Raw genomic sequence first — 27,900 nt, forward strand, 5'->3', positions numbered from 1 at the left:
AAGTTTATTATTATTATTCATAAAAGTGCATTCATCCTTTAAATATGATGCTTCCCTGAGATGCTAAAATCTTCATCACTGGAGAAAAAAGTATCACATCACTTTTCCCCACCTCACTCTCCACAGTATTACTAAAGTATAGGTAAACTCTAAAGCCAATCTATTAGGCCCCTTCACAAAATAAAATTCCACTGCAGTGTGTTAACATGCGTTGCTCATTATCCTGTGATTGTTTGTACTGATACAAACATTTTTTTTCAGTGATAGTGTACAGACAATTTCCAATATGTTGGAATATCAGTTTGTTGTATATTTACTAATTTATCAGTCATTTGTAATTGTTTTTGTACATGAGATAAACTGATCCTTATACAAGTTGCTTCTTGGATCTGATAATTAAAAAAAATGTCTTGGCATGTAATGGCCATCTTATCGCTAGAATGCCTATTCCAAAGATTTTCCATTACAGTTTATTTTAAAAAAACGGCACTCATTACTGTTCCAGAAATTCTGTTTGCTCCTAGTTTCCAGTTTGAGCTGGCAACACAGTGCCTTTTCAGCTCTGAAATCTCAGCCGGTGTTGTTAGCCCTGCTAGACTACAGAACCCCTCTCCCCTCTCTGTGCATTTATATGTGCATATATTAATTTGTTTATTAGTAAAACAGTTCTGCTGCTTTGACCCCCAAGAGACAGCCCACACACTGTGTATAGGGAAAAAGTTATTGGGAAATGTGGTTCTGGCGTGTATGGCTAGTACAGTAGGAACTGACCTCCCAGCAGCTTATCCGGCAAGGATCTTAACAGCCTGGTGATGATATTGCATGGTATAACACTTTTTTTTTCTTGCTATAGGAACAAGGCAAAGAAAAAAATAATGCTGTAACACGCTAAAGATGGGGAGAGGGAGGTTTGGACGTAAATCTGGGTGATGCCTGGCTTTACAATTTATTTAAATACTAAGGGTTGCATATATTAAGTGGTCATTGTGAATTTCACACACATTCAATGATAGTGATTCAATCACTGTCATTTAAACCATAGGTATCAGAATAATCATGTGCAGTGAATGTTTGGGGAATGTCAGATTCACTGATAAATATACCCCTAAGTATTACTGAACACCTCAGTACTCTGTTTGTTTTTTTGATATGACTGGGCTAAAATGAACTCAGCTTCTTCTCTGCTAAGTCTATTAGTTGACTAGCTCAGTTTGATTTATAGCATATTAAAGACTCTGGCACTTAAGGGGTCACAGTAAGTTGCCTAAACTGAAATGATTATACTGCCCTCATTTATTTAGCTGACAGTTACTATAAGGGTTTGGCTAAGTCTGATTACTTAATGATATGGTTAATTTTGACACATCATGCTTTTTCGTATGGGTTTTTTTTTTTCCTCTTCTGGAATTTTTGCTGTTAAAGTGTCATTTTATATTAGGAGCCGAGCATCTGACTTGCTGTAACTGGGAGCAGATCCCAAGTGTAAGGCTGATTGCCAAGGTCCCTTCTCTTGTTTATTTTCTGCTGTGATGATTTATGTTGCCATGATCCTTTGAACTTCCACTGTCTCCAGCAGCCTTTAGCCTATCACTTGTTTTAAATGTTTTTTGTTTTTTTTCTTACACAGGACATGGTGAGAAGTAGGCTCTGGTCATTCTCAGCATCCCCTGCTTCCCTTCCTTTGCTTAACCTTTGCCCCGAAAAAACAAGAGTTAATTACTGAGTTCTAAGGTAGTTAACAGGAAGGGGAAGTTTTTGGTTGCAAATTAAATATATGCAGGTCATAAACTATAAATCGCACTGCAGGGAATCTTGCAAAGCTGCTGAGGCTGGAAAAAGGGCTGCGTGTTTAAGTTTTAGGCTCAAGGACCTTTTAATTCCTCACAGCAAGATAAAAGACTTGCATAGTTTCATTATGACATATTGGCAGTCCTGTTTCTGGCCTTTGTGGTAGGTTTATCTAATGTTTGTTTTTACTTTGTTGCAAAAAATTACAGCATACATTTAATACACCAATTTGGGGCAGTACATTTGTTATTGGGATGATTACAATGAAAGATGATCTGTTGCTTTATGTTGATTCCTGACATTACTAGCTAACACCAATTTGTTATAAGAATATGTGTTTTTTATTTATTTATTGACATGGTTATTTGGTTCTTTTCACCCCTTGACACAGTCTTATAGGAGCTTACATCCTAATATACCTCCTACAGTCATCTAAAATGCTGTTTGATCTTGTTGCATAACCATGCAGGTGCAGGCAGCTAGAAATTCCTGCATATACCTTTAAATACCAGGCAGGGGGCCCTGGGAGCTTTAAATCATCTTCATCATAGGATTAACAATAAAATAAAATAATGACATAGTCAGTTTATTCATAGATCATGTTACTCGCAGAACTCCTCAAGTAACTTCTCAATATTTCCGGATACAAAGTGCCAAAATGGCAAATAAAAACTATAAAACAAAAGTAACATATAGATTACCAAATGCAAACAATGCTACGTGTAGCACAATAGTAAACACAATATAACAGTGTGTTATCCTCAGACCATAGCCAAAATGAGTTTAAGTATAAAGTGCACATTTCATTTTAGAATATGCAGTGCACACCTCAATCTATATTTAGACCTCAAGGAGCCAATTACTTTGACCTGTGAATCCATGTAAGCTGCTAGCAGTTCAAGTATTTCATCTGGCTGCTTCCTTCTTTTAATCTAAATGCTTGTTCATGCCCATGCATGAGAACCATACATTTAAAGAGACAGTATGAATCAAAGTGTTTAGTTACTTAGAATGGTAGCGACAGTATTATTCATACGTTCCTTAATACATATTTGTAATTTTCCCATGACTTGTCCTACATATTGTTTACCACTTTTGCAGTCAATATGGTATACACAAATTTTATTGCTCTGGTCAGTGGGGAAGGTTTATCAGTGGTAACTAAGGAATAAAAGTTTAGATACTTTATAATACAAACATTTTCATATTATATATCCACATCTAAACACACCCATTTTTGACAACCAGGGACAGGTATTTTATGGTTCCAACTGGTTACTAAATTAAGTATTACTGAATCTGCTTTATGTATATGTAAAGCTGGATCTATGTATTATTATACCGGATTTATATAGCGCCAACAGTTTACGCAGCGCTTTACAATATTGGAAAGACATAATTACAATACAATTCAAGACAAGATGGTAAGGAAGGCCCTGCCATGAGGGCTTACAGTCTAAGAGAGAGGGGCAAGTGATGCATGAGGAGGTAGCTGTGTGGGGATGAATTGTTTGAGAAAGAGTTCAGTGGTTAGTTTGAAGTGTGATAGGCTTCACTAAAGAGATGAGTCCTTGATGTTCGCCGAAAGGCAGAGTGGGAGAAAGACGGACAGGTTGGGGTAAGGAGTTCCAAAGAATGGGAGAGGCTCTAGAGAAGTCCTGGAGGCGAGCATGGGAGGAGTTGACGAGGGAGCTGGAAAGCAGGAGGTCATTGGAAGAGCGGAGGGGACGGTTAGGGTGATACTTTGAGACGAGGTTGGAGATAATGCCGGGGGCAGAGTTGTGGATGGCTTTGTAAGTGGTTGTTAATCTTTTGAATTTGATCCTGTGGGCGATTGGAAGCCAATGCAGGGATTGGCAGAGGGGGGTTGCAGACACTGAGCGGTTGGTTAGGTGGATAAGTCTGGCAGCAGCATTCATGATAGACTGAAGGGGGGTAATCTGTGTAGAGGTAGGCCAATGAGGAGGGAGTTACAATAGTCGAGAGATAACAAGTGAGTACATGAGCAGCTTTGCGGTTTCATTGGTGAGAAAGGGGCGTATTTTGGAGATGTTACGAAGGTGAAAATGGCAGGATCTGGATAGGGATTGGATGGGGGGAAGAAAGGTGAGGTCCGTGTCAAGGATCACACCTAGCACCGTGGAATGGGGGGAGGGTTGGATAGTTGTGTTCTCAATCATGATCGAAATGTTGGGGGAGGGGGAATACCATGAGCTCAGTTTTTGAAAGATTGAGCTTTAAGAAGTGTTGTGACATCCAGACAAATATGTCAGTTAGTAGATTAGTGATACGTAAGGGACACTGAGGAGGTGAGTTGTGGAGTGGAGATATATATTTGAATGTCATCAGCATATATAACAAGTAAAGACAAGTTTCGATGCTGTAGCAAAATTCACCAATGTTTTTAATTAATTTGTTCTGTTGTTACATCTATTGCTTTATTAATCTGGATGGAGTGTTAAGGTGTCAAAAACATACCCTCCTAATCTAGCATACTGTCCTACACCAGAGCTGTTTATTAGAGTTTGCAAATTACTTTAACATGCTAGGTTTTTTCTGCCGTATATGTTCTATCCACACATTCCCCATGGAGGATCTTTTACCTTTACCTCCATGTTTGAGCATGAGCAGTGTGTGTATATTGCAGCCACATGCTCTGCTTCTCTTGGAATCTTTGCACCGGCCTGTTACAATGTGCATGCATCTTCACCTGAGTTAACTACACAGCAGAAGGCACCACTTAGAAATCCATACTTGATAATATTCTGGATGATGCTGCTATTACCAGGGACAAAGTTGTCATCAGATTAAGTAATGGAATATAAGATATATATTTTTAATTAAGTTTAGGGACACTTTTAAGATCCTAAAGCTTTTTTTTTTTTATTAGCTTTTTTGGATCCAAATACCAAGTCTTTACAGTTTATATGTAGAACTTTATGATTCCACTTTGCACACATTTTGAAATATTTTCGCAGCCTTACAGCCAAGTTCTCTGATATGTCTATGTAGAGAACCAAACTTTCCAGAAAATGTATCTAAAATTCTCGCACTGTAAATAGTTGAAATCATGACACTGTGCATTTTAAACTAAGCTGGAATGTTTTCTTATGCTCACTATGGTATCATGACAATTATAATGATCTTCGACTTTAGGGTTATTAAAGTTTATGGAATGCTGGAATATTTTTTTCATCTATGATTTTCACTTGATATCTAATAATAGTTTGCTGCCTACACATAAAAATATCAGAAGAGGCAATAAAGTTGACAAAACCGTTATCTATAACTAACCTTACAGTATTTGATAGTAGTACCAGTTTGAACTTTCCGAACAATAAACATACTGCAGAGCAAGGGTAGGCAAACTTCAACCTTCTGGTCGTAGTGAAACTACAAACCCCATCATGCCCCTGGGAGCCATGCCTTTGGCTGTCAGAATCTTGCAATGTCTAATGTCTAGCATTTGCAGACAATGAAAGTTTGTAGCACTGGTTGCATTGACTTTCCAGCAACATGGGAAGTTGCTGCAGCTAAGTTTTTTTGAAATGACAAAGGAAAAACACTGCATACGTGTCAAAACTATGTTGTCCAAATCAAGTGGTGGCTAAACATGCTTGCCGATAACTGCATGGACAAACAGATATCAGATATTTTCACTGAAAGTATAGAAAGATTTGACCTATTAAGTCACCTTAAGACCCACAATTACAAATCCATTGATTAATGGGTAATCAATGAATATTTTTCCTTTCCAGTTCTACATTTCAAACTCCAGGTTTCTGTAAGTCCCACAGTGAGATCTGCTGATACATCTTGTTAAAACCACAATACTCAGCAAAATTAAAAAGATATCAAGAGCCTAAATTGCTTACATGATATCTCGTCTTAAAATGACTCCCTGTTAAACACATTACTGTGATTTAGATGGTTGCCAAATTTATATCTGAGTCTGAGTTCAAATTTAATTAGAATATTTATGTAAACTATCTCCGAGGATTTATTTGTATCATGAACTTACCTTAGTGTTTATTGTATGGGAGACAGAAGTAAAATATTTAGCCTGGCGTACCTCAACACTGCCATCAATAGACAAACTGTGGTGCTGCAAATTCACAGTGACTGTATTGTCAATACTGCAGCCAGTGTGGATAATCCTTTGAGCATCAGACAGTTAAAACCTCTGTGCACACTACAAATGCCTTGAAATCAGCAATACCCTATACTGAACACATGTTATGCTGTTATGTCAAAATCGGCTTAGCTCCTAAGGCTATAAGTGCAATATACCAGCAGTTCTAGATGTGCAGTTGGCCACAAAGAATGCTTTTCATTACACCACCAAGTATACAAAAGTGAAAAATGAATTGCTCTTTTCCAGATTAGTTGTGAAAGTGATGAAATGTAAATAAATATAAAATTAAAAAAAATGAAATACAAATACATATACAGAAATACATAAAAACACAACTAACATGAAACACATCAACATGAAAGGAAATGCATGTAATTACAATCTATTTTAAGAAGGTGAACTGCCCATTATAAACCAATTAGCAATAACATTAAATCAGAATTTACCTTTTTTGAAATGCAATGAGTTCACATATGATTGGTTCCTATGGACTCATGTCATTTTTCACATGCTTCTTTACTCTACTAAAAAAAAAAAAAAACACACACAGTCTGCCTAATTAGGTCATATACATATTGACAACAAATGGACCCCTTCATGGCAAGGGGTATTGCCTGATTCTTGCAGTTTACACAAAATATGCACATTTTTACTTTGTGCCTGGGGAGCATATCATGTGCCCTGAAAACTAACTTTCAGATTTTCACATGATACCAAAGCAGCAGTTTTGAAGAGTAATACTGTTAGCAGCAACATTTGGTGCTCCTCTAAAAACAATTGTAACATTCATAGCAGTGGATTTTAGTTTCGATGTCTAAGTACATAATACATGTATCCGGCATCAAGTGATTCTTGCTTTATGGACACTTAACTTTCTCTTATTCACTCACTTTTGTTATTTTAAATATCTCATTACCAGTGTTTTCTTATATCTTTTTCATAAGTGCAAAAATACCTGTTAATCATCCTAGAAATCTTGTGAGCTGATGACTTCCTGTGCTGTCTGCCTGTGCTACATTCTTATCAGTCACATTGTTCTCAGGTATGTCTAAGAAATACAGAACCTTCTCTTTATGTTAGGGAGCAGAGATGAGGGGTAGTTTATTGTAATCTTGCCCTAGGATGGCAAGACTGCTTCTTTATAGATGAGCATGAGCATTGTCATTCTAGGAAAGAAAGTGTGTTACTCTCTGAGTCACTACCAGAACTGGTAGTATATGGCAAAATATTACATATTTGTGCTAGGGTTTAAATATGCGTTAACTTGTTGCTGGCACTGTAAAGATTATAGTAAAACTATGACCTCCCATTAAAAAAAAAAATATATATACAGTATATAAAGGAGAGGGTGAAGTGGGTCCATCAGGAGCATCTTGTCTTACCAACCCACTGACACCTGTAGAGTTGGAGGAAGTGGCACCCTTGTCTCTATCCATGCAGATGTAGTGTAGAATATCTATCTATCTATCTACCGTGTTTCCCCGAAAATAAGACATTGTCTTATATTTTTTTTGGCTAAGAAAAACACACTATGTCTTATTTTCGGGGGAAGGTCTTATTTTTTTTTTTTTTAATGTAAGAACAATTCAAAGTTAATGCAAATCCAAATTAAATAATCCAAAATGGCAAAGTTAAGAATAGGGTGATCCGAGCAGTCAGGGGTGTCGTACCTTTCCAAGAGCAATTTAGTAACCAAGCACTGGCCAGAATGAGCGAAGTGCGCTTTCATTATCGATTCCTCACAGGCGGAGTGCATTTGGTATCACTCCGCCTGTGACAGGAGACGGCGCCGGTGCCGCTTTGCTTCCTCTAGCGCTGGCTTCGTTGGCACGGCTGATTCTCTCCCGTCTCGCCTGCAGCTCTTCAAGTTCCCCCTTATGCCACCATCGGCCCTGGGAATGGTCACAACTAGGTCTTATTTTCAGGGTAGGTCTTATATTTTATTAATTCCCAAAAATAGTACTAGGTCTTATTTTCGGGGTAGGTCGTATTTTTGGGGAAACAGGGTGTGTATATATATATATATATATATATATATATGTATATATATATATATATATATATATATTCTGCAGCACTTAATTTTAAGTGCATCTACTATTTTTTCTTAAGCCAGGTAAACACAGAACAAATTTCAGCAGGAATCGGATTAAATTCGCTTAATTGCTGACTCTATTCCTTCAGCAGGAATCAGTCATTAGCTCGACTTTTGCTGAAAGAACCTGTTAGAAAATCTTTGGCCGAACAGAGCTTGCAGCCAATTAGCTTCAAGCTCCTATGCAGTATAATACAGTAGAAGCAGTGGGGAATTCATTCATCAGTGTGCATGGATAAATCTTTTACATTTCGTTTGATCAGCCTGCAGGTTGAACAAAGAAATTACATATGTGTATATCTTTCTTTAGTCCCCCTGCAAAGTCTAAACATACCTGTTCATGACCGTGAAGTCCTCCTAATGCAGCTTCCTGTGATGGTGTGGCAATGATGCTGCACTGCTTTTGAATTCAGAGCAGAGTTGCCACTCTCATGTAATCTGTGGCTTCTTGTACTACAATGGGATAAAAAAAAGTTGCAGGAGTTGTGACTATCAGCATCATCAATGTTGAAGACTGTAGCTTGTCAATCAGCACTTGGTCACACCTAGCATAGCCAACTGTTTTCTTGGTTGGCAGCACTTACTCTGTTGATAAAACCCTCTCACTGTGAGCTGCCGTGTTCGGGAGGGGAAACGTGCGATTCAAATGAAAGATTTGTCAGGAAAAGTAAAAAAAAAAATTTACTTTGAGACATGTACATCACATAGTAACTGTATTTGACACTTGTTTAGATTACACCACTGTTTTTACTCATATGAGCATATACTATTCACAGATTATGGCTGCTCAAGACACAAAAGAAAATGCCCAGGCACTTTAGTATATTCACCCTGCTATTATGTTTAGCCTCGGAATTCTTTTGTCCCTGAAAATTATTAGTAGCAAATAAATTAGTAAACTAAATGTAAGCTTGTAATCCATCATGGGAGCACGCTTAGAGAGGTGGCTACTTTATAACAGGCACAGGGACCATGGGGAACAAAAGTAGCCACCCTCCAGAAGGAAGGTCAGTGTCAGCACAAATTCAGATATGATTTGAGGATCTACGGCTGAGTGATACACAAATATTTCTATTATCTCATTGGTCAACAACATCACTTATGTGGTCATTTTCTTTTCTCTGATTTTAATGAATCGGGCACTCTGCTGCTAACTTCCATGGTTTGGGTAATTGTTTTGTAGCGTGAGGTGTTTGGCTGTAACCCTAACACTCTCCCATAAAGTAGATCTAAATCCTAACTGGATAACATTTAGTTTGCTAAAGAACATTTTACAAAATAACACTTTTGCCCATTTTTCCATACTCCTTACATCTCAGTGCTGCCACGTTTTAAGAACCACTTCCTGTCTATATGCGCTCTCTCCAGTGTGAGCTGCACATCGGTGTGCCACTTATTACCACTGCCAGGGGTTCCTGTGGCAGGGTACTAATGCACGGGTACCTTTAGGAGACAGTTGTTATCCTGTAACAAGAAGTGCATGAACAAAGAACATCCATGGTGGGATCACCATCAACAGGTACCCTTTTAATGAAACCTGCAGACTTCCATAGATTGAAAACAACTATTGAAATCACATTACCAAGTTGACATTTACATAAACTTTATATCAGTCTTTGTTACTGTTTCAAAACATGGATGCCTGCCTTTTAATGCAAGTTCAGTCTCCTGGTTCTTTCATTTTTCAGTTTACTAGAGAAGGCTTCTAGTCATACGGGTCATGTAATCCTTTTGTTTACAAAAAGGTCTTTAATCTCACTCTCAAAAGTCCATTTACTAAAGGGATTTCTTGGTCCTCAGTCAGCCTCTGTAATTCAGTAGAAGTTTGTTTATAAGTTAGGACCATTCCGCTGCCTAATCCTCTCCAAATGTTTACTTGGTATCTCTTCCATAGTTTAAACTGCTAATCATTTTCCATGCTGTAATATCCAGTTTACAGCAGCCCCTGCTGATTTCAGATGTATTAGTTGAATTGATAACGCTGTCATATAACATGAAAAGTTAAGTTGCTTATCAGTATATTTTAAATATACTGATAAGCTACTTACATTTTACAGTAGTTCTTGCAGGCTTCAGACAAACATTAGTGCCTCTCACTCAACTGTCACGTAAATTGTGTCTCACTTCATTTATTACTGCAGGCTGTTTAGTTCCTAACCATGGGGGCACAGATCCCCTTACAGTTGGCAGAGTGTTGCTGCATCTTGTAAAGGCTATAAAAAAAAATAAAGTTTAGCTCTATCTTAAAATTCAGTCCTGTGTGCAGTATCTGTAAGAGAATGTGACCAAAGGGCGCCTCAGCTGCCATTTCACACGACTGTGCTGATTATGCATAGACTTCCCTCAAATGAAATAAAAATTTCTAAAACTTTCCAATATAATGTAATGTGTGTGTATATTTTCGGTAAGAATTCAAGCTAAAAGCAAGCCGTTTTCAGCAGAGAAAATTGAAACACAGATCTGATATTCTCCAAGATCTGAAAGTCTGAATGTCTAGATGCAAATTGGGTTTATGCCATTCAAGCATATGTCATACCTATTCCACTACATTTCACAACATAGTGGCACTTACATTTGCTAATATACTTTTGCAGCACTGGACCTGAATGTACACATTACATCATCAAGGGTCTGATGTGAGGGCACCCTTGTGCTATGGTTTTAACACCAAGGGGCAGTAGTAGCTTTCATAAATGTTCTTGTACATGTGAAAGATAAAGACCTTTTAAATGTTAAATAATAATATGTTAAATAATTTTGGTATGTGGCGCAGTGCACTCTTTCTTGGTCAGTGATGAAGTACTCCATTATGTTGGTGGTCAGTGGGGAATTTCCTCTTACGTTGATGGTCAGTGGGTATGTAAATGATTAGTGTCCGTGTCTACCTGTGAGATGACAGGCTGCATATCCCACGCTGTCACCTTTGGTTCTATTTAGTGATGTGCAGGCACTGTCAAGCTGCAGATCCATCAGCCTGTTTACTGCTAGATCACTGCAGAGAGTGCCTAAAAAATAATCTGGTTGTTGTTAGACCCCCATGTACCCAGCAGGAGGTCCAGGGCATATGCTCTAGGTGCCAGGGATGTAGCAATGCCCATGCTTGAGAGAGGTTGCTCCCCCAATCTTCACAGTAGTTAATTTAGCTTTTGTGCACTCTATAAGAAATTTGCGGAAAACGAGGAGTTATTGAAATCACAGTATACAACTGTCATGTTTTACCATATTTATTACAAAGGAAAAAAAATCAATCAAAATGTGCAAGAAATGGCACTCTGAAACATTTTGTGCCTGTGCCCACCTCCTTCACTACATTGTGCCGATTAACTGCTCAACACATGTTCATTTAAGCAGAGCTTTTTCCCCTGCTTTACACCTATTTAGCTTAGACAGTCAGTAGAGTAAGGCTGGACACAAACCTATCCTATATTTTATTTTTAATTTACTTGTAGCCAACTTTAAAGGAACGTGGATCTCATAAATAGTAAAACAATGAAAAGCTTGGCATTTCTATTTCTCTGAAATTGCACTAGGATTATTTAGCTGTAATGTCTTACTCATTAAACAAAACCATCTAAGTTTTAACACTGTTAAGCTGGTCATACACTGGTAGATTTTTGTACAAATATTCATACAAAAATCTAATGAGAACATTCGATAATGCCATCAGAGACTCGTAGAATGTAACTCTAAATTTCATTTGATTTTACCATCTAATTTTGGAATAAATGGAGTTTCCCGAACAAAAACCACATTTACTGTTTTTCATTCATTTACGAAGAAATTTCCATCCTGCTCTTTTTTTATTTTTTTCATCCCTATAGTTAAAAACGATCAATGTTTCAACCCCACTAATTATTAGAACGGTTGTTCCAAAAACACATTTTTCAAACAAAATTCTACTAATGTATGGACAGCTTTAATGTTGTTGAATCTGCTTCTGAGTTATGTTCTCTTTTGTCTAGATTTGTAGATCTCTAAACATATAATTTGGTTTTATTTATCGGTGTGTGGAAAAGATGAGCTGTCTATTGCTCATAAAACATAATCCATTCATTTTTTAAACGTTAATTAAAAATGTCTGTTGAAATTTGATTGTTTGCTTCAGGCAACACTGGCAGTTCGTCATTCAGACTCTCTGATACATGAGAATGCAATGATAGAGTATTATAGCTTTTTGGCCTAATACCATTTTACAAAGAAATACAGTAAATGTTGAATGCAGCACCTAGTAGTATTGATGCTAGTCCTCATTCATGTCTACTTCTCCTCTGAGTAACCTTCATATCTAGAAGACTTGTACCAATTTATCTGACCCAGCCTTTTTGAATAGGGTGCACTGCATACTAATGAGCCCTAAGTGCCTGCATGAGCCCTAATATCCTTTAATAAAGCATTCAACGAGCTTTGGTGAGTGGTAACTCAACTTTTCAAATGTCAGTCTCCCAGAAATAAAGCTGATGTAAAAACACAAGTGAATTTAAATCTCTATTTATTAACACATTGTTACATTAACACATTGTTAAAACAGCTACATTGTATGTATTTCAGATGTGTGGTTAGCTGTTTGCCTCGAGTTCAACCTTAAAAGTCATATGCGGCATTGGTAGCTGAAGTTTGCACATCCATTTTTCCAAATTATTTCATTTTGCCAAATAAATTGAAATTTCCTTTTTGTCTTTCCTTTGTCTTTCAGCTACCTCCCCTGGTTCGAAGTCTTCTACAAGTTACTCAACATCTTGGCTGATTACTCTCTGAAAAACCAGGTAATTCTATAAAGGCTGATGTTTTTGGACATCCATGAATGTGTGTGCAAGGAAACTACATGACTCGTGCTCGCGGGGGACTTAAAAAAAAAATCTAAATTATCTTTAGATTTATTTTATTTAATTTTAAAAACTTGTTGTTTTTTTTTACTTTACTTTGATTGCAATCACATAGGGGTGCTTATACGCCCCCCCATGTGATAGCAGATGGTGGTGACAGGTACTCTTTAAGGTGATGCTGGGGGTCCAAAAGATCCCCAGTGTCACCTTTACACTCCAAATAAGCTATTGAAGTGCAAGTTGCACCGGGACCGGAAGTGATGCAATCTGCATCGCTCCTGGTCCCATAGAACGGGGAGGGGATCGACGAACGGAGGTTCGTCCATCTCCTCCCCAGCTCCCCACCGACACAAGAGAAGCCGGTCCCAAGCCCGTAGGAGGGGCAACGGAGCCCGGGAAGCACGGCGGGGGTGTGGGACTGGGGGGGGGCGCAACAACCCCTTCACTGGGCTGTAGAAGCTGAGTCGCCATAATCGCTTCTATTGTGAAGCCTGACACTGTACGACATCAGTCGTGAAGGGGTTAAAATACAATAGAGATATTTGTATCTCTAAATTCCGGAACACATGTTGTCAGCCCTGCCTACTTACTTTCTCATGGATTACAAAGAACACAGACCTCTCCTCATCCTCCCCAATCCCCATATTTCCATCTTATGTGCAGGCAGAGAGCACAGGAAGTTTCCAGCTCACAAAATGTCTAGCAAAAACAACAGGTATTTTTCTAATTTATCAAATAGATATAACCAAACACTTTCAGTTGTAGGTTTAGCAGACCAAATGGGAGAAAATAAGAGAAGTTCAATGTGAGGATTTACATACATGTTAATATAATATACTGCCCCAACGTGAACATAATACAATTAGTTTGCCCCATATCACCTCACTGTACTACAAATTGGAGACCCTGTAATTCGTGTGTTTACATTTAATTTTGTGACGCATGCTTTTGTGTTTTTCATAAAAAGCTAAAAGTTTCTGGTTAAAAATAAAAAATTGAAGTGACACTGAACACTGACACTGAAAAATAAATTCAAGTACCTTAACCATTAACAATAATGTATCTCATTTGTGTATTTTTTTTTTACATTATGTTATAAAACAACTAATATTACCCACTTTTTTGGTAAAATATAAAAGACGGGGTCACGTCGGGTAAATAGACACCAAACATGTCAAGCTTAAAAATTGCGCGCACTCGCAAAATTGCAAAAAACTAGCATACCCAAAATTGGCCATATGCGACGCTTTAAAAGCTTTTACCGCTCATCAGTTTAGTGTTATCAGTGATTGATGGTCCTAGACTTATTGCTCTCATTCCGACGTTCGCGGCGATATGTAACGTGCGGCGTAATGGGCGCAATCGTCGTTTTCGCAGGTATGCGCAGCTGACGCATGTTTACATCTGTGTATGTAGGGGGGGGGACTTTAAAAAAAAAATTAATTTTTTTTATTCTTTGTTGTGTAACTTTAAAAAAAATTTGGGGGGAAACTTTTAATTTTTTTACTATTTTTTTTTTCACTTAACTTTATTGCTATCACAGAGGGGGCTCTCCAAGACTCCTAATGTCACGTATGACCCCCCTGAAGAAGCTGATGAAGCAGAGATCTGCTTCATTAGCTTCATAAGCATACCTGAAGGGCCACTAATTTCATCAGGCAAACACCAGGAGCTGCAGTTGGTCACCTGTACCAAGCTTCTCCTGCCTAGCACCCTGCTCTACAAATTCCATCCTCTATGGTAATCTGCTGCATATCTTCCTACCTTGGTGCCTGTGGACCCCTTCTTCTGGCTCCAGCTGCTGATAGATCATTTGAGGCCCTGTAACGATGTTACAGAGAGTAAGAAGTGAGTAAGAAGTAGCAAAACTCAGTAAGGTCTCAAACACCAATTGCACCTGCTATGTGGAGAAAAGTATGTGGACACCTCTCCCGATTATTGAGTTGAGGTGTTTATATTAAATTGTGAAGCAAACATTGCAGCATACAAATAAATTTTAGACAATTGTTTGCTTTTTACCTTGTGGTAATATTTTGAGGAAGACCCTTTTCTGTTCATGCATGAATGTGCACCTTTGCAAAAACCCGCTCCATTAAGATATTGTTTGATGGGTTTGGTGCAGAGGAGCTTGATTGGCCTGCACAGTGCCTTGACCTCAACCTTTTGGGATGCCCTGGAATGTGGTTTGTAAGCCTGGTCTTCTCTTCCAATATCTGTTCCTGACCACACAAATATTATTTTGGCTGAAAAGGCACAAATTCCCACAGAAACACTACAAAATAGACCCAAACACTGTCACATGATGGAGGAAGCAATGTCACTGCTTTCTTCTTGGCACCAGCATCTAGATATTTTGCTACTGGCTGCGAAGAAGAAAGGAGCTGTGATTAATCCCTGAAAAAACAGTAAGTCAAGGTGGTGGTTTAAACACTGTCACTTTGCCTGAATAGGCAAAATGACCATGTCTCTCAAGAAAGATTAAAAACAACTTCTGAAATTACATTGACGTCATGGAGTGTGGGAGGAAACCGGAGTACCTGGAGGAAACCCACGCAAGCACAGGGAGAACATGCAAAATCTGGCAGATAGTGACCTGAATGGGATTCGATCCAGGGACTCCCAATGCTGCAAGATTTGAGTGATTGGGTTTAGGTCCTTGGTTCTCAACTGGTGGGTCGTGACCCAAAAGTGGGTCGCGACCCCATTTTCAGTGGGTTGCCGCATGCCTTCCACTTGTCTAGGTGAGAGCCCTCTCAGCCTCCCCCTGGCACAACACTGTTACCGTAGTTCTCATGCCAAGCAGCCATTCAAAATATGCTGAGTGTCAGCTTGAGGCAGGGTGGGGTATGGGCTGGAGCTATGACCGTGCGGTAGCTCCATCCATATGTGCATTGCTTACAGCTCCCCCGCATGTTATGTAGAGGTGCCTGGAGTGACATAACATTCTGGCTCTCGGCACCTCTGCAGGGCATACAAGGGATGCCCATATGGATGGAGCTTTGTCACAGCACAGAAGCCCACACTGGATCCCAGGCTGAGGATCCACTCCAGTTCTTGTAATGTAGGGACAGTGGGTGGATCTTTAAAAAAAAATATTTTTTTTTTTGGGGGGAGTGTGTGTGAGATTGTGTCTGTCAGTGTTTTTGAGGGCCCGTTTACACTAGTACAGTGCGATAATTGAACAGTTCTGTGCCCTTAACACACGGTACCGCACAATCACACCTATGTGTTCTGGTGTGGGAGGTGCTTTGTGTTGCCATTCATTTGAATAGCACCCCACCTGCAGCTCTCGCCCACAGCTCAAATCGCCCGCACTGGAACGTGTGGTACTGCAATGCCGTGCGTTCTATTGCAGTGCGATTTGGGTCGCGACTTAATGATCAAGGACAAATGTGGGTCCAGAGGTTACACAGGTTGAGAACCACTGGTTTAGGTAATAACTTGACTGAACGGAAATTTAGGAGCTGCCATTGCATACTGTACTTGTTATTAAAAAGGACGGTGGAGCTGTCATCCTTGTCCTTGCACTATTTTCTGACAAGTGGTATGCGCATGCTTGTTCCAGGTCAGTGGTTTACTAAGTAGTGATAAAAAAAGTTAATGATGATGGCCTCACAAAATTTACTCAAATACAAGTCAGCAATGGCAGCTCCCAAATTTTTGTCCGGATGGGTTGTTTTTAGAATAGAGGACAAAAACATGATGTTTACCACCTTACTTCTGCTTTCATTCAGGCCATTACAGCCATTTTTTCTGCTTTGAGAACTTTATTTTACATTGTAATCACTGAAATATTTGATGTGTAATTTTTTTTTTTTGTAGGATAATCAGCGAAATGCACTGCTTGACACTCTTTATAGACTGCCCATCCCAGAACCAGGAACTGAAGTTCATCTCAATGTGGTAAGACTCTGGCTAAGTCCATTAAAACATGTTTTACTTTTACTATACCCTTGCTTCACAAGCTGTTGGTGTAAACAGAAGGAGTCATCCCAAAGACTCACAATTTACAGAAATTGTCAAGAATCTTTTAGATGGAGCTTCATTTATTATAACTCTAAAATGTCATGGTAAAATCTGCCAACTCTTCTTCCCCGCATGGGCCAATAATCAGTCTTTGCTTTAGGTCATCATATAGCACATTGTTGCATTATTTATAATTTGTCATAATTACTAGTTATCTAAACTAAATTGGAAAATATTTAGAACTTCAGTTTTTTCCTGACTGATCACCATATTTCCTGTCCCTGTGAGACCCTGTTATGGTGCCCATTATGACCCTGTCATTAGGTTGAATAGGTAAAGTGGCCGCATCTGAACAGTTACACCTGGGACTTCTGTCGTAAGAACCCGTAGGTAGAATGCAGTGTGAATGCAGCCTAAAAAAAAATGCACATTCTTGTTTTTTTACATTAAGCAGAACTCTATCACATATATATCTAAAAACATTTTAAGAATATAGTTCCCTTTAACTTGAAAAATGCTATTGTGAAACTCCTCTTTTCTCCATGCCATGTCTACCTGACATCTATCAATCTTTCCTACTAGTGCAGCTGACAGGTTGCAGTCAGCAGCTGGCAGGGACAAGTTACCATCTGCCATGGCCAAGAAGCTTCTTTTTTTTTTGCAGGAAAAGCCTGGCATTAAGTGTAACCTGCAGGACTTGCTCTTTGCCTGCCTGCTGGTCGACTGGTTTACCTTGGCCTGCTTCTCAGGCCGGCGGACTTTAGGAATGCTGACAGTTATTTCCCAATGAACATTTCACAAGCATTCAGGCAGAAGACAAGATCAAAGGCATCGCTGAAGGAACCTTGTGCTTGGGTATCTTCCGGCACATCAGTTATTCACAAAGTCCGAATATCACTGTGGGCACAGTTCTGGCCTTTTCTGTTTTTTCCCCTCTATATTGTGACCACTTTTTTGATGTTTATTCCTGTGAAGCGCTGTCATCTCTATAGCCTATTACTGTTCGTCAAGCCATGGAAAGTGTCTGCTGCAGGTTATATTGAGAATATGCTGTAGCTTTTACTTTTGCAAATAACAGAAATGTTTATTGGTATTGTGTTCTTTTGTATTCAAACAATTTATGCCTTCCTCTTGCTAATCATTTTTCTCTCTACTATTTGTTTGATATCTTGCATTTTTACATTTATGAAAATCAGATATAATACAACATGAGAAAAGACTAGTATGTCATCTCTGGTCCTCAGTTTATGTGCACAGCTGCATTTTAAAAGATCAGTCTGCCAAAAACTGATAACTCGCTTTTTGTTGTGTTTGTTGTTTGGTTTTTTTTTTGGTAGCCGCTGAAAATGTTAGTTCACATGACAAATTTTTCTCAGGATTACTATTGGTGAAATCTCTGTGCACACCTAATGTGGCAATAATGAGGGTCTCCCTGCTGGATTTTTCATTTATTTTACTGATTTTATTGAGAATGAAACAGGAGCTGCTGGAACATGCAGAGGTGGGCAAGAACACCTAAAACTTGTATTTGGACAGAAATAATGGCAGCATGATCTCACTATTGGAACATCCAACACCAGTATACCCCATCAAGGGCAGACTCAGCCAACCATACCCCACCTGTAAATAGGTTAAATGAATGAACATTAACAGTGCAGCTTATGTCCAGATAGCAGCTGTAACACTCACCACTACTTTTCATCGATCTGTGCTGGTGTTTGTTCCTAGTAGTAACTACAAAAAAAGTCAGGCATTTCTTGTGTGTCAGGGATCAAGTTGTATGTGGCCCACAGGCTGCTAGTTACTTATCACAGCCTTACATTGAGCTGGTTTCCCACAGGCAATCATCCTGTGGGAAATCAGCTCAATGTAATGTCCCCTTCAACTTTAAAGTAGTTTTAAACCCAGTAAAATCTCTTTAAGCTTTAACAAATGAAATTAATGTCAGTAGTTTTTTTTTTTCATTTGCAGATAATTGTTGATCCTGCCATGAATGTTCTTGTTCAGGCACTTCCTAGGGTTACAACTATCTCTCAGTTGTGCATACACACTGGAGATTATAATAATGCAATAAAAAGTGAGTCACACTATGGCTCACAATAACTAGTCAAGAGCTTGCGTCTCTTCCATCTTTACCTCCCACTTTTACTCCCCTAGGTAAATTTCAGTTGTATGTGGACCCTGGATGTTTTGGCAGAACTTCTCCGTTACAGGTTTTTAAAGATGAAGTTCAGGATATTTTTAAATCTACCCATGCACTGCCCCCTTGCACTGCCCCCTTGCACTGCAAGGGTTAAATGATCAATTTGTCTAGACAGAGAAATAAGCTGTAATACTTACATTTTTCCTCTCTCCCTCATCAACCTCAGATACAATGCAGGACTTCTGGTACTGCATTGTATGTGATGACCTGTCACCATCAGGGAGCCAAAAGGAATCGGCTCTGCGGGACCATTCTTTCAGCTAGAAGGAAGCCTGTTGGAGCAAAGGGTAACATACATATTACCCCTTATTCCTCTACTGCTAGGTCATCCAATACTTTAACTCTTGATGTGTGTGTTGGGGGGGGGGGGGTCACCGCAAGAGTAAGTTTTACTGATTTGCAGATTTGGGCTTTAATTATGAAGACTTCTTAAGGCATTAACCTCAGAAATAAATGGGCAGATTTGGAGGGTCCTTATGTTATCGGTCACAAAAGACAGTGACTCCCAATATAGTTATGTCACAATGTAGAAAGGACTGTACTGCAGCTTCTAGCTTTAGCCTTACAGATTTTGTTTCCGATCCCAGTCCAGGCACATTTTATTATGACAGGTGGTAAAGTAAAATTTCTGCTTTTACTATGTGAATGTCTTCTTTGAACAGTGTTTGTGGTCAGAGTTCTTCCTTGGCTTATTCATCTGTCTTCCTTCTACTTTAAGCCTCTCTTCTTACTATAAGGAATTTTTCTCCTTCGTTCTTCTTTTTTCTTTTGTTAACTAAACACTTTCATTTTTCTTCCCTCTTCAGCATTCCTACTTCACAGTGCCTGATCCTCGAGAACTGCCGAGTATCCCAGAGAATGTGAGTATCTGCCTTAAGTGCCCATGATATCAGTGGGGTTGATTACATTTACAGTTGCTCCACATACTAGGTTTATGATAATTTTAGGATTCAAGGAAGATTAGGGGCTTCCTTTTCCTGGCTTTTTGACCTAATAAAGCTCATTGTTGTCTAGAAATGGCAAATATAGAATGCCAAAAATACTGTAAGGGGTAGCACATTTAGCAAAAGTAACAACTTAGCATACTTATAAACTATATCTGGCAAATAGTGAGAAGTGCTTTATATCACCTGATGATTGTTGTTTTATCGTAATACAAGGCCTGCCTATTTTACTTTGTGCCCCATGTGTAAAATCACTGCAATAAACCCAAAGAACAACCATAACATACAGGGGTACAGGTACTCTTAAAAATTACCAAACAGGGACTCTGTAATACCTCTAATGATCGCTATGGAACTCAGCTGCGGATGACACCCTGAACAAGTCACAAACTTTATGTTTTGGATGTTTTGTTCACATCAAAGAAGTATCAGTCAATAGTATTGAATGAAATTAGATCCGCTTAAGTAACTTGGTAATGTTTAACTTCACCTCACAGAAGTAGCAGTCAATAGTTTTGAATGAAACTAGATCCACTATGGTAACTTATATCACAGAAGTAGCAGTCAATAGATGTGAAGGGAATTAGATCAGCGATAACTTATATCACAGAAGTGGCAGTCAATTGTTGTGAAGGGAATTAGATCTGCTATGGTAACTTTGTAATGTTTTTACTTCACATTACAGAAGTAGCAGTCAATAGTTTTGAATCAAAATGGATCAGCTAGGATAACTGGAAATACTTGCTGTTAGCTGAGCAACCAAGAACTCAGGCTGAAAGAGGAGACTTCAATGGGATGCACTGGAACCTGGAGGCAATAGCTGGTTTCCTTAATTATTAGTTTGAATGGTTTAGGCAGGGTTCAGGCTGTTGAGGGCACAGGGAATTGCTTTTAGCCCATATGGAGGCACGAAGGTTCAGAGAGCTTGTCCGGCATCGGCATACATTGCAGGTATGCCAGACATGTGAAGATTTGCGGCTTAAGCCAAGGAGGAGTGGCGTGACGTCGGGTGACTAGGGGTGGAGCCACCCTTTGTGTCCTGGACGCCGAAGAGGTGAGTATGGTAGATCTTTTGCAGACTCATATACACACATGCATGCACCACACACACACAGACACGCAAAAGTTGAACTTTATGGACCCGTGTGTTTATTCAAACTCAAATACTATGTACCGTATTTTTCGCTCCATAATACGCACTTTTTCCCCCCCAAAAGGGCCCTTAAAAAAAACAACTACTGCAGACAGTTTTGGAAGACATAACTTAGTGTAGACTTTGAGGGAAAGAAAGGTGCAGCCTAGGGATGTGAGGAGTGTTTGTTCACACTGCTGAGAGAACAGTGTATGGTATAGACACTGGTGATTAAAGGATGTCTATACTGAAGTGTTGGTAATACTATGTGAGCAGTCTGTGTGCTGTTTAACTTCACGTATTTGAGGAACCACAGCTGCAAAACAATCACATTCTTGTGGTTGCCCTGATCTTAGGGTTTAATGACCAGACAAGATGTCCTCTCCAGTTTCACTGATCCCGGGCCATGTACATGAGCCCTGAGAAAACAAGCCATAATGTTTTAAATTGTTTGAAACCTAATTCCAAATCATTCAGTTTGTTCACAGGTACAATTAACACTGATCTTTTGTAACCTCCCTCTGACAAATTCCCCCATGGAGTTTTCCTTTTCAGCTTCCTTTTATCAATTTTGCAAAATCTAGATAACTTACTCTACATTTTGTATCCGTGTATGTAGAAGCTCACATAAAAATTGCAGTTTCCTTTTTTTCTTTCTCACTCATGCATTAGCATTCATGTAGGCCTCTTAATGTAGATAAATACAACCGCTATCCCATCATAAATATTAATGGGTTTGCAGCAGTTGACCTGTGGTGTGCAGCATAAAATCAAATCGTTTAAATAATTACTACATTTTAAGGAGGTTTAAGTGTTTTCAGCAATGGTGCAAATGTGTGTTTTTTTCTCATGAGTAATAGCTCTCCATGTAAAAATCAAACTGCAACAACACTGACTAGCATTGTAATTATCTTGTTTTGTGTCAGACCTGAGTTTGTTGCAATCATTGTAAAGCAATTTACTGGCATTATAGTCAGAGTTCTCTATGTAAAGGATTAGTGCTGCGTATAGAACCTGGATGTGCTTTCTATTAGAAATAACTAAATATTTATAGATGCCTCGTTTTTATAGTTTTGACAATTGACTACTCCCATTCAATTGTGTTTCATGAAACTTGTTCTGGGTCAGCAACTCACAAAGTATTGAAGCTGGTGGATAAGTATGAGAGCCAGGCATCCAGAATTTTTAAAAGGAGAGGTCAGCAATAGCAACATGAGTATTGTCACAGTACAGGATGATTCTTTGAACCTGAAGTAAACCTGTCAGTCCTTTTGAAAAAATCAAAAGTAAAATTCTTACTTCGGAGCAGAAATGTAATTATTTAGCCGGAAAAACATTTTCTACTGTTTTTTGATGACCTCCCTACTTTCAATCTGCGTTCTCTGTCCAATGAGAGCACCTACATAACTATAAGAGGGAGACTTGTTTATCAGGGGGACGGTGGCTGAATTAGGTCTTACAGAGGTTGTGTTCTCTTAACCCCAAAGTTGGAGATGTCAGCCTTTAGTAACAAGTCATGATTGGGTGTGAACATTATGATCACAGGCTAAGGGCAGACAAGTGACTGAGCTTTATTGCTTAACTACAACAGAGAAAAGCCTGGTCACCACACTGGCTGTGCTGCCTGGCAGGGTTATGTAAATCTTAAGGATGGATAGACAAATACAAATTCTTTGGCAGGTAGAACAACTCAAGTATAATATGCTTTAATTGTATTTTTAGTTGTTTGCCTGCAGTTCATCTTTAAAGTTTTTCTTATTACTGTAATTGTTGGGAAATCTACACTGCTCAGACTGTTGTATCTCCTCATAGTGGAAATCAAAGACTTCCAATGTGTCCCTTTCAAGTAAGAGGACATTTATGTCCAAAACACTGCCTGCAGGCTTAGAGGGATAGCGGGAAGAAAACATTTATTTTATTGTAGATTAAGCTTTCATACTGCTATTTGTATTGTGGATTGCGGTTTACGCCGTCCCTGGGCCAGATTCACCATTAGACATAGTAGACACCTATATAAGTTCACATATTTCTTTTAGTAGATTACTAGAAATACAGCCCTATTGGCAGCTGTTTGTTGGGGACACTTGGTGTGGATATAGATATGTCTGCTTTTTACCTGCCATATAACATTTCCGTAAGTCACCAATTTCTTTCCTACAGGAATTAAAATGTAAATGGGCAGACCAGTTACACTGGCCTTTGCACACAATGTTCACTCCCTAATATTTATAACAGTGAGATGACTATTTACTCGCTTGTTTTTTTGTTGTTATTTTTAAATATGGCTTATACTTTAATAGTAATAAACTCAATTTTGAGAACATAAAATCTGATTGCACAATTTACTGAGTTTAGATTGAATGGTATATTAATGCAAATATGTTAGAATCCAATTATAAGGAACTGTTATTGAAAATAGAGATGGTAAGGTGTGGTAATCTTCAAGCTGGCCACTCAAGTCACAACCTGACTGTACAATGGACTTTAAGTTTACAAAAATAATAATTGTATAGTGAGAGATTTTAACTAAACCATATATAGTTCGGTCTGCTAGTATAGTTGTATTGGTCAAATAATTCAAAATAAAATCAATGCCTATGCAGCCCATACACTTCTATTAGGCTGCTGTTAATATAATTAGGATGCTCTAGTGATAGTTACTGTCCTGGGCTGGGGTGCAGGTCTCGGTAGTGGGGGGCTCAGTTTATAAAAACATATTTAAAGAAAAACTCTTAAAGTAAACATGTTTCTTAACCTTTGCAGTGGGCTATCCACGCACTGCAAGGGTTAAGTGGTCGTTTTCGCCTAGGTTCAAAAATAAAGTTACACTCACCCGATTCTCCCTGCCGGGCAGTTGTTGCAGTGCTCCCTCCTGTCTTGCCCTCCTCCACTGCAGCGATGGTATGTCCTTCGGTGTCCTCATGTCTTATAAACAATGTATAGACCGCTGCAGTAGAGGAGGAGAGAAGCTCCAGGGATCGGTCTACAAGCAAGCCAGCTTCGAGGATGAGGTGAGTATAACAAGGGAATCGACACATCCAAAAATTTTGTTTCCGCACGGTTGTATGAAGCGGCAAAGGTAAGTATTCACTCACATCCTTTGCATGTAACCCCCTGTTTTTTATTTTACTGGCATGGTCATTAGGAGAAACTTGAGAAATATAGGTTGCAATTGCAATTCTAGTTGCCTGCTTTTGACTTCAGTACTTACTGAGTTACTGACTAGAAACATATGCTGGTCAAGAACTCCTTTACAAGCTTGTTCAGAAACTACTGAAGCCATACAAACAGGTATTTTCAGAAGGAAAGGTCAGCAATGTCTACCCCTGTGTCTTCTTTTAGCAGTTTTATGTAAAGCCATTTTTTTTTTTACAAAATAAGTAATAGTTAAGACCCCTGTTTGTGTCTTATCAGGGATATTTCCCTTTATCCGCTATCCTCGAGATATACAGTCATGGACAAAAATATTGGCACCCCTGCATTTCTGTCAGATATTGCACCACTTCACGCAGAAAACTGTTGCAATTGCAAATGTTTAGGCATTCTCATGTTTATTTCTTTTGTTTGTATTAGTATGACACAAAAAAGTTGAGAATAAAAAGCCAAATCTGACACATTTCAAGCAAAACTTCAAAAATGGACTGGACAAAATGATTGGCACCTTCTCCAAATTGCAAGAAATAACGGCATTCCACATTTGTGATGCTCCTGTAATTTGTAATTAACCCCTTCGTGACTGACGACGTACAGTGTACGTCGCCAGCATCGGGGCTGTTTAAACAGACTCCCGGCGACTTTTGCCGCCGGGAGTCTGTTTAATCGCCTCATAGTTCTCCTTTAAACTCACCGGTATCAATTAACAGGTGCTGACAATATACAAATCACATCGGCAACCAGTTAAAATGGTGAAAAATTGACTCATCCTTTTTGTTGTGTGTCTCTGTGTGCCACTCGAAGCACAGAGAAGAGAAAGAGCAGCAAAGAATTGTCAGGATTTGAGAACAATAATTGTGGAAAAGAATGGACAATCTCCATCTCCAGAGATCTTAATGTGCCTGTGTCCACTGTGCGCAACATTGTCAAAAAGTTTACAGCACATGGCACTGTAGCTAATCTCCCTGGACGTGGACGAAAGAGAACAATTAATCAAAGATTGCAACACAGGGTTGTGCGAATGGTGGATAAAGACCCTCGATCAACTTCCAGACAAATTCAAGGTGACCTTCAGGCAAAGGGTTCAACTGTGTCAGCTTGCACTATATGTCGCCAATTGAATGAAAGGGACTCTATGGTAGGAGACTCAGGAGGACCCCACTGTTGACACAGAAACATAAAAAAGCCAGATTGGAGTTTGTCAAAACTTGCCTGAGGAAACCAAAATCCTATTGGGAGAATGTGCTGTGGACAGACAAAACAAAATGACTACTTTTTGGTAAAGCCCATCATTCTACTGTTTTCAGAAAAAGAAATGAGGCCTTTAAAGAAAAATACATACAGTCAAACATAGTGGAGGTTGACTGATGGTTTGTGGTTGCTTTGCTGCTTCAGGCACTGGATGTCTTGACTGTGTGCATGGCATTATAAAACCTGAAGACTACCAAATAATTCTGGGGTGCAATGTCGTGCCCAGTGTCAGAAAGTTGGATCTCCGTCAGAGGTCATGGGTCTTACAGCAGGAAATTGACCCAAATCACACGTCAAAAAACACCCAGAATGCCTCTTGCTAGACGCAGCCAAGAGATGGAACATTCCTCTTATGCTCCTCTCACTGGACATAAAGAAAGCGTTTGACTCCCTATCCTGGGATTACTTGTTCAGCATTCTCCAAACATGGGGGTTTGGTCCTATGTTTTTGTCATGGGTCCACTCCCTATACTCTACTCCCAGTGCATCGGTTTAGTATGCTGGCTATCGTTCAGCCTTATTCCCTATTTTTAGAGGAACACGCCAGGGATGCCCCTTATCCCCATTACTCTTCGCGCTTGCAATTGAGCCTGTAGCCCAACTCATCCGCAACCATCCAGATATCACCGATATTCAAATAGCCGGCCACCATCACAAACTTAACCTTTTTGCGGACAACATTCTCCTTTTCATTTCCAGTCCATCCACGTCCCTTCCGAACCTCCTCGACGTCTTAAGCATTTCGGTGAAGTGTTGGACCTACTGATTAACCCCCAAAAATCGAAGGCCCTCAATGTGTCTCTGCCTACCCCCCAATGTTTTCCCAACTCCTGCGTGCCTGGACGCAATACTCACTCTCCTGGCTGGGAAGAATCTCAGCCATAAAAATTACATACCTACCCAAATTACTATACCTATTTAGAGTGCTCCCAGTCCCTATTCCGAGAAATCGTTTCAGGATACTGCAATGCCAACTGTTTCAATTTGTTTGGCACAATAACCGCCCCCCGTATATCGCAACAAACCCTTTACTCGACCAAACACAGGGGTGGCCTAGGGGTCCCAAATATCTCTATTATATGGCAGCATAACTTGCCCCACTGACTAGGTACCATGCCACCCTCGACCCTCCACTCTGGGTATCGCTGGAAGCTGTTGACTGCTTCCCACTCACAGTGGACAACCTCCTGTGGCTTCTCCCTAAAGACAGGGTGCGACTGACTAACACCATTACAGCCGACTCCATGCGCTTATGGAGTGGGATGCCCATAAATACTTGGCACATCTACTGACCCCCCACTGCCCACTGCTATCATTCCTAGGGAATCCTTCTTTCCCCCTGGCTGCGATTCCCCTGCTGGGTTCCGACATTGGAGGTCCAGCGGCATAACCTGCATCTCTAAATTATATACGTCCACTGGTCCCAAGACATTCCAACAACTGAGATCCTCCTACCGCCTCCCGGCGACAAAGCTTTTCCGTTACCTCCAAGTCAAACATTTCTTGTCCTCCCAAGTCCCCGCATTCCCCACAGGCCCCACATTCACTTTTTTTGAAAGGACCTGCCAAGAAGACCCACACACCCCTGGCTTGATCTCTTCCATATATGACTGCCTACTATCAAGTTCCACCACTCACCAACATGCATATATGTCTGCTTGGGAGCGAGATCTCGGTTGCCCCATTGACGAAATCAGCTGGCAATCCATCTGGGAAACAACCAAATCCAGCTCTCGAAACGTGCAGGCGTTGGAAACCAATTATAAACTGCTCTACCGCTGGTATCTTGTCTTTTTTTTTTTAAGGATGCCATACTGTGCAACACAATACCTCAGCAGATCCAGAACTAGAGAGCCAACCTTCCATTTAACATGTCAACAGAGTGGATGTATAGCCGGAATGTTCCTTCAGGGCGATGAACTCAGCCCTACATGCCATATATTTGGGCTCTAACACTGAAATTAACCTCAAGTAGACGGAAACAAGTAATGAGACAACACAGACATTGAGGGGGGGGGGGGCACATAGTACTAAGCAGAGATGGAAGGTAGAAGGGCTAGAGTCCTCTGTGGTAAAACCACCGATAACTCTAGGGTATGGTAGAGAATGGGGTGTCGTGGTGGGAGGGACCTAAAGCTTGTCATTATGGGTGTACTTCCGTTTACTGAGAGATTTGTGAGGCCCTTCAGTCTCTTTCTCACGGATATGGGGTAGGTAGGTACTTGGGCTAAAAGCGAGCTGTTCCCCATGATCTGAGCGATAATATCGTGGATCTGTCTCCAGTAAGGTTGGAGAAGGGTACACTCCCAGAAGATGTGGATGAGTGTACCTCGTGCCGAGGAGCATCTCCAACAAGCCTCTGGTAATGCTGGGCCAAATTTGTAGAGGAGAGCTGGGGTTCTATACCATC

General features: G+C 39.7%; 1 protein-coding gene across 1 annotated transcript in view; it reads left to right on the plus strand.

Annotated features, from left to right (window-relative positions):
- Nucleotides 1-27,900, plus strand: part of DENND1A (DENN domain containing 1A) — a 702,656-nt gene that overhangs the window by 314,317 nt on the left and 360,439 nt on the right. The window contains exons 6-8 of the mRNA XM_018556699.1: nucleotides 12,712-12,781; nucleotides 16,664-16,744; nucleotides 19,817-19,870. Coding sequence (XP_018412201.1) covers nucleotides 12,712-12,781; nucleotides 16,664-16,744; nucleotides 19,817-19,870 — 205 coding nt within the window. The remainder of the gene's footprint in view (nucleotides 1-12,711; nucleotides 12,782-16,663; nucleotides 16,745-19,816; nucleotides 19,871-27,900) is intronic.

This window comes from Nanorana parkeri, unplaced genomic scaffold (genome assembly GCF_000935625.1).
Source record: "Nanorana parkeri isolate BGI_ZX_2015 unplaced genomic scaffold, ASM93562v1 scaffold248, whole genome shotgun sequence".
Classification (NCBI taxonomy): domain Eukaryota; kingdom Metazoa; phylum Chordata; class Amphibia; order Anura; family Dicroglossidae; genus Nanorana; species Nanorana parkeri.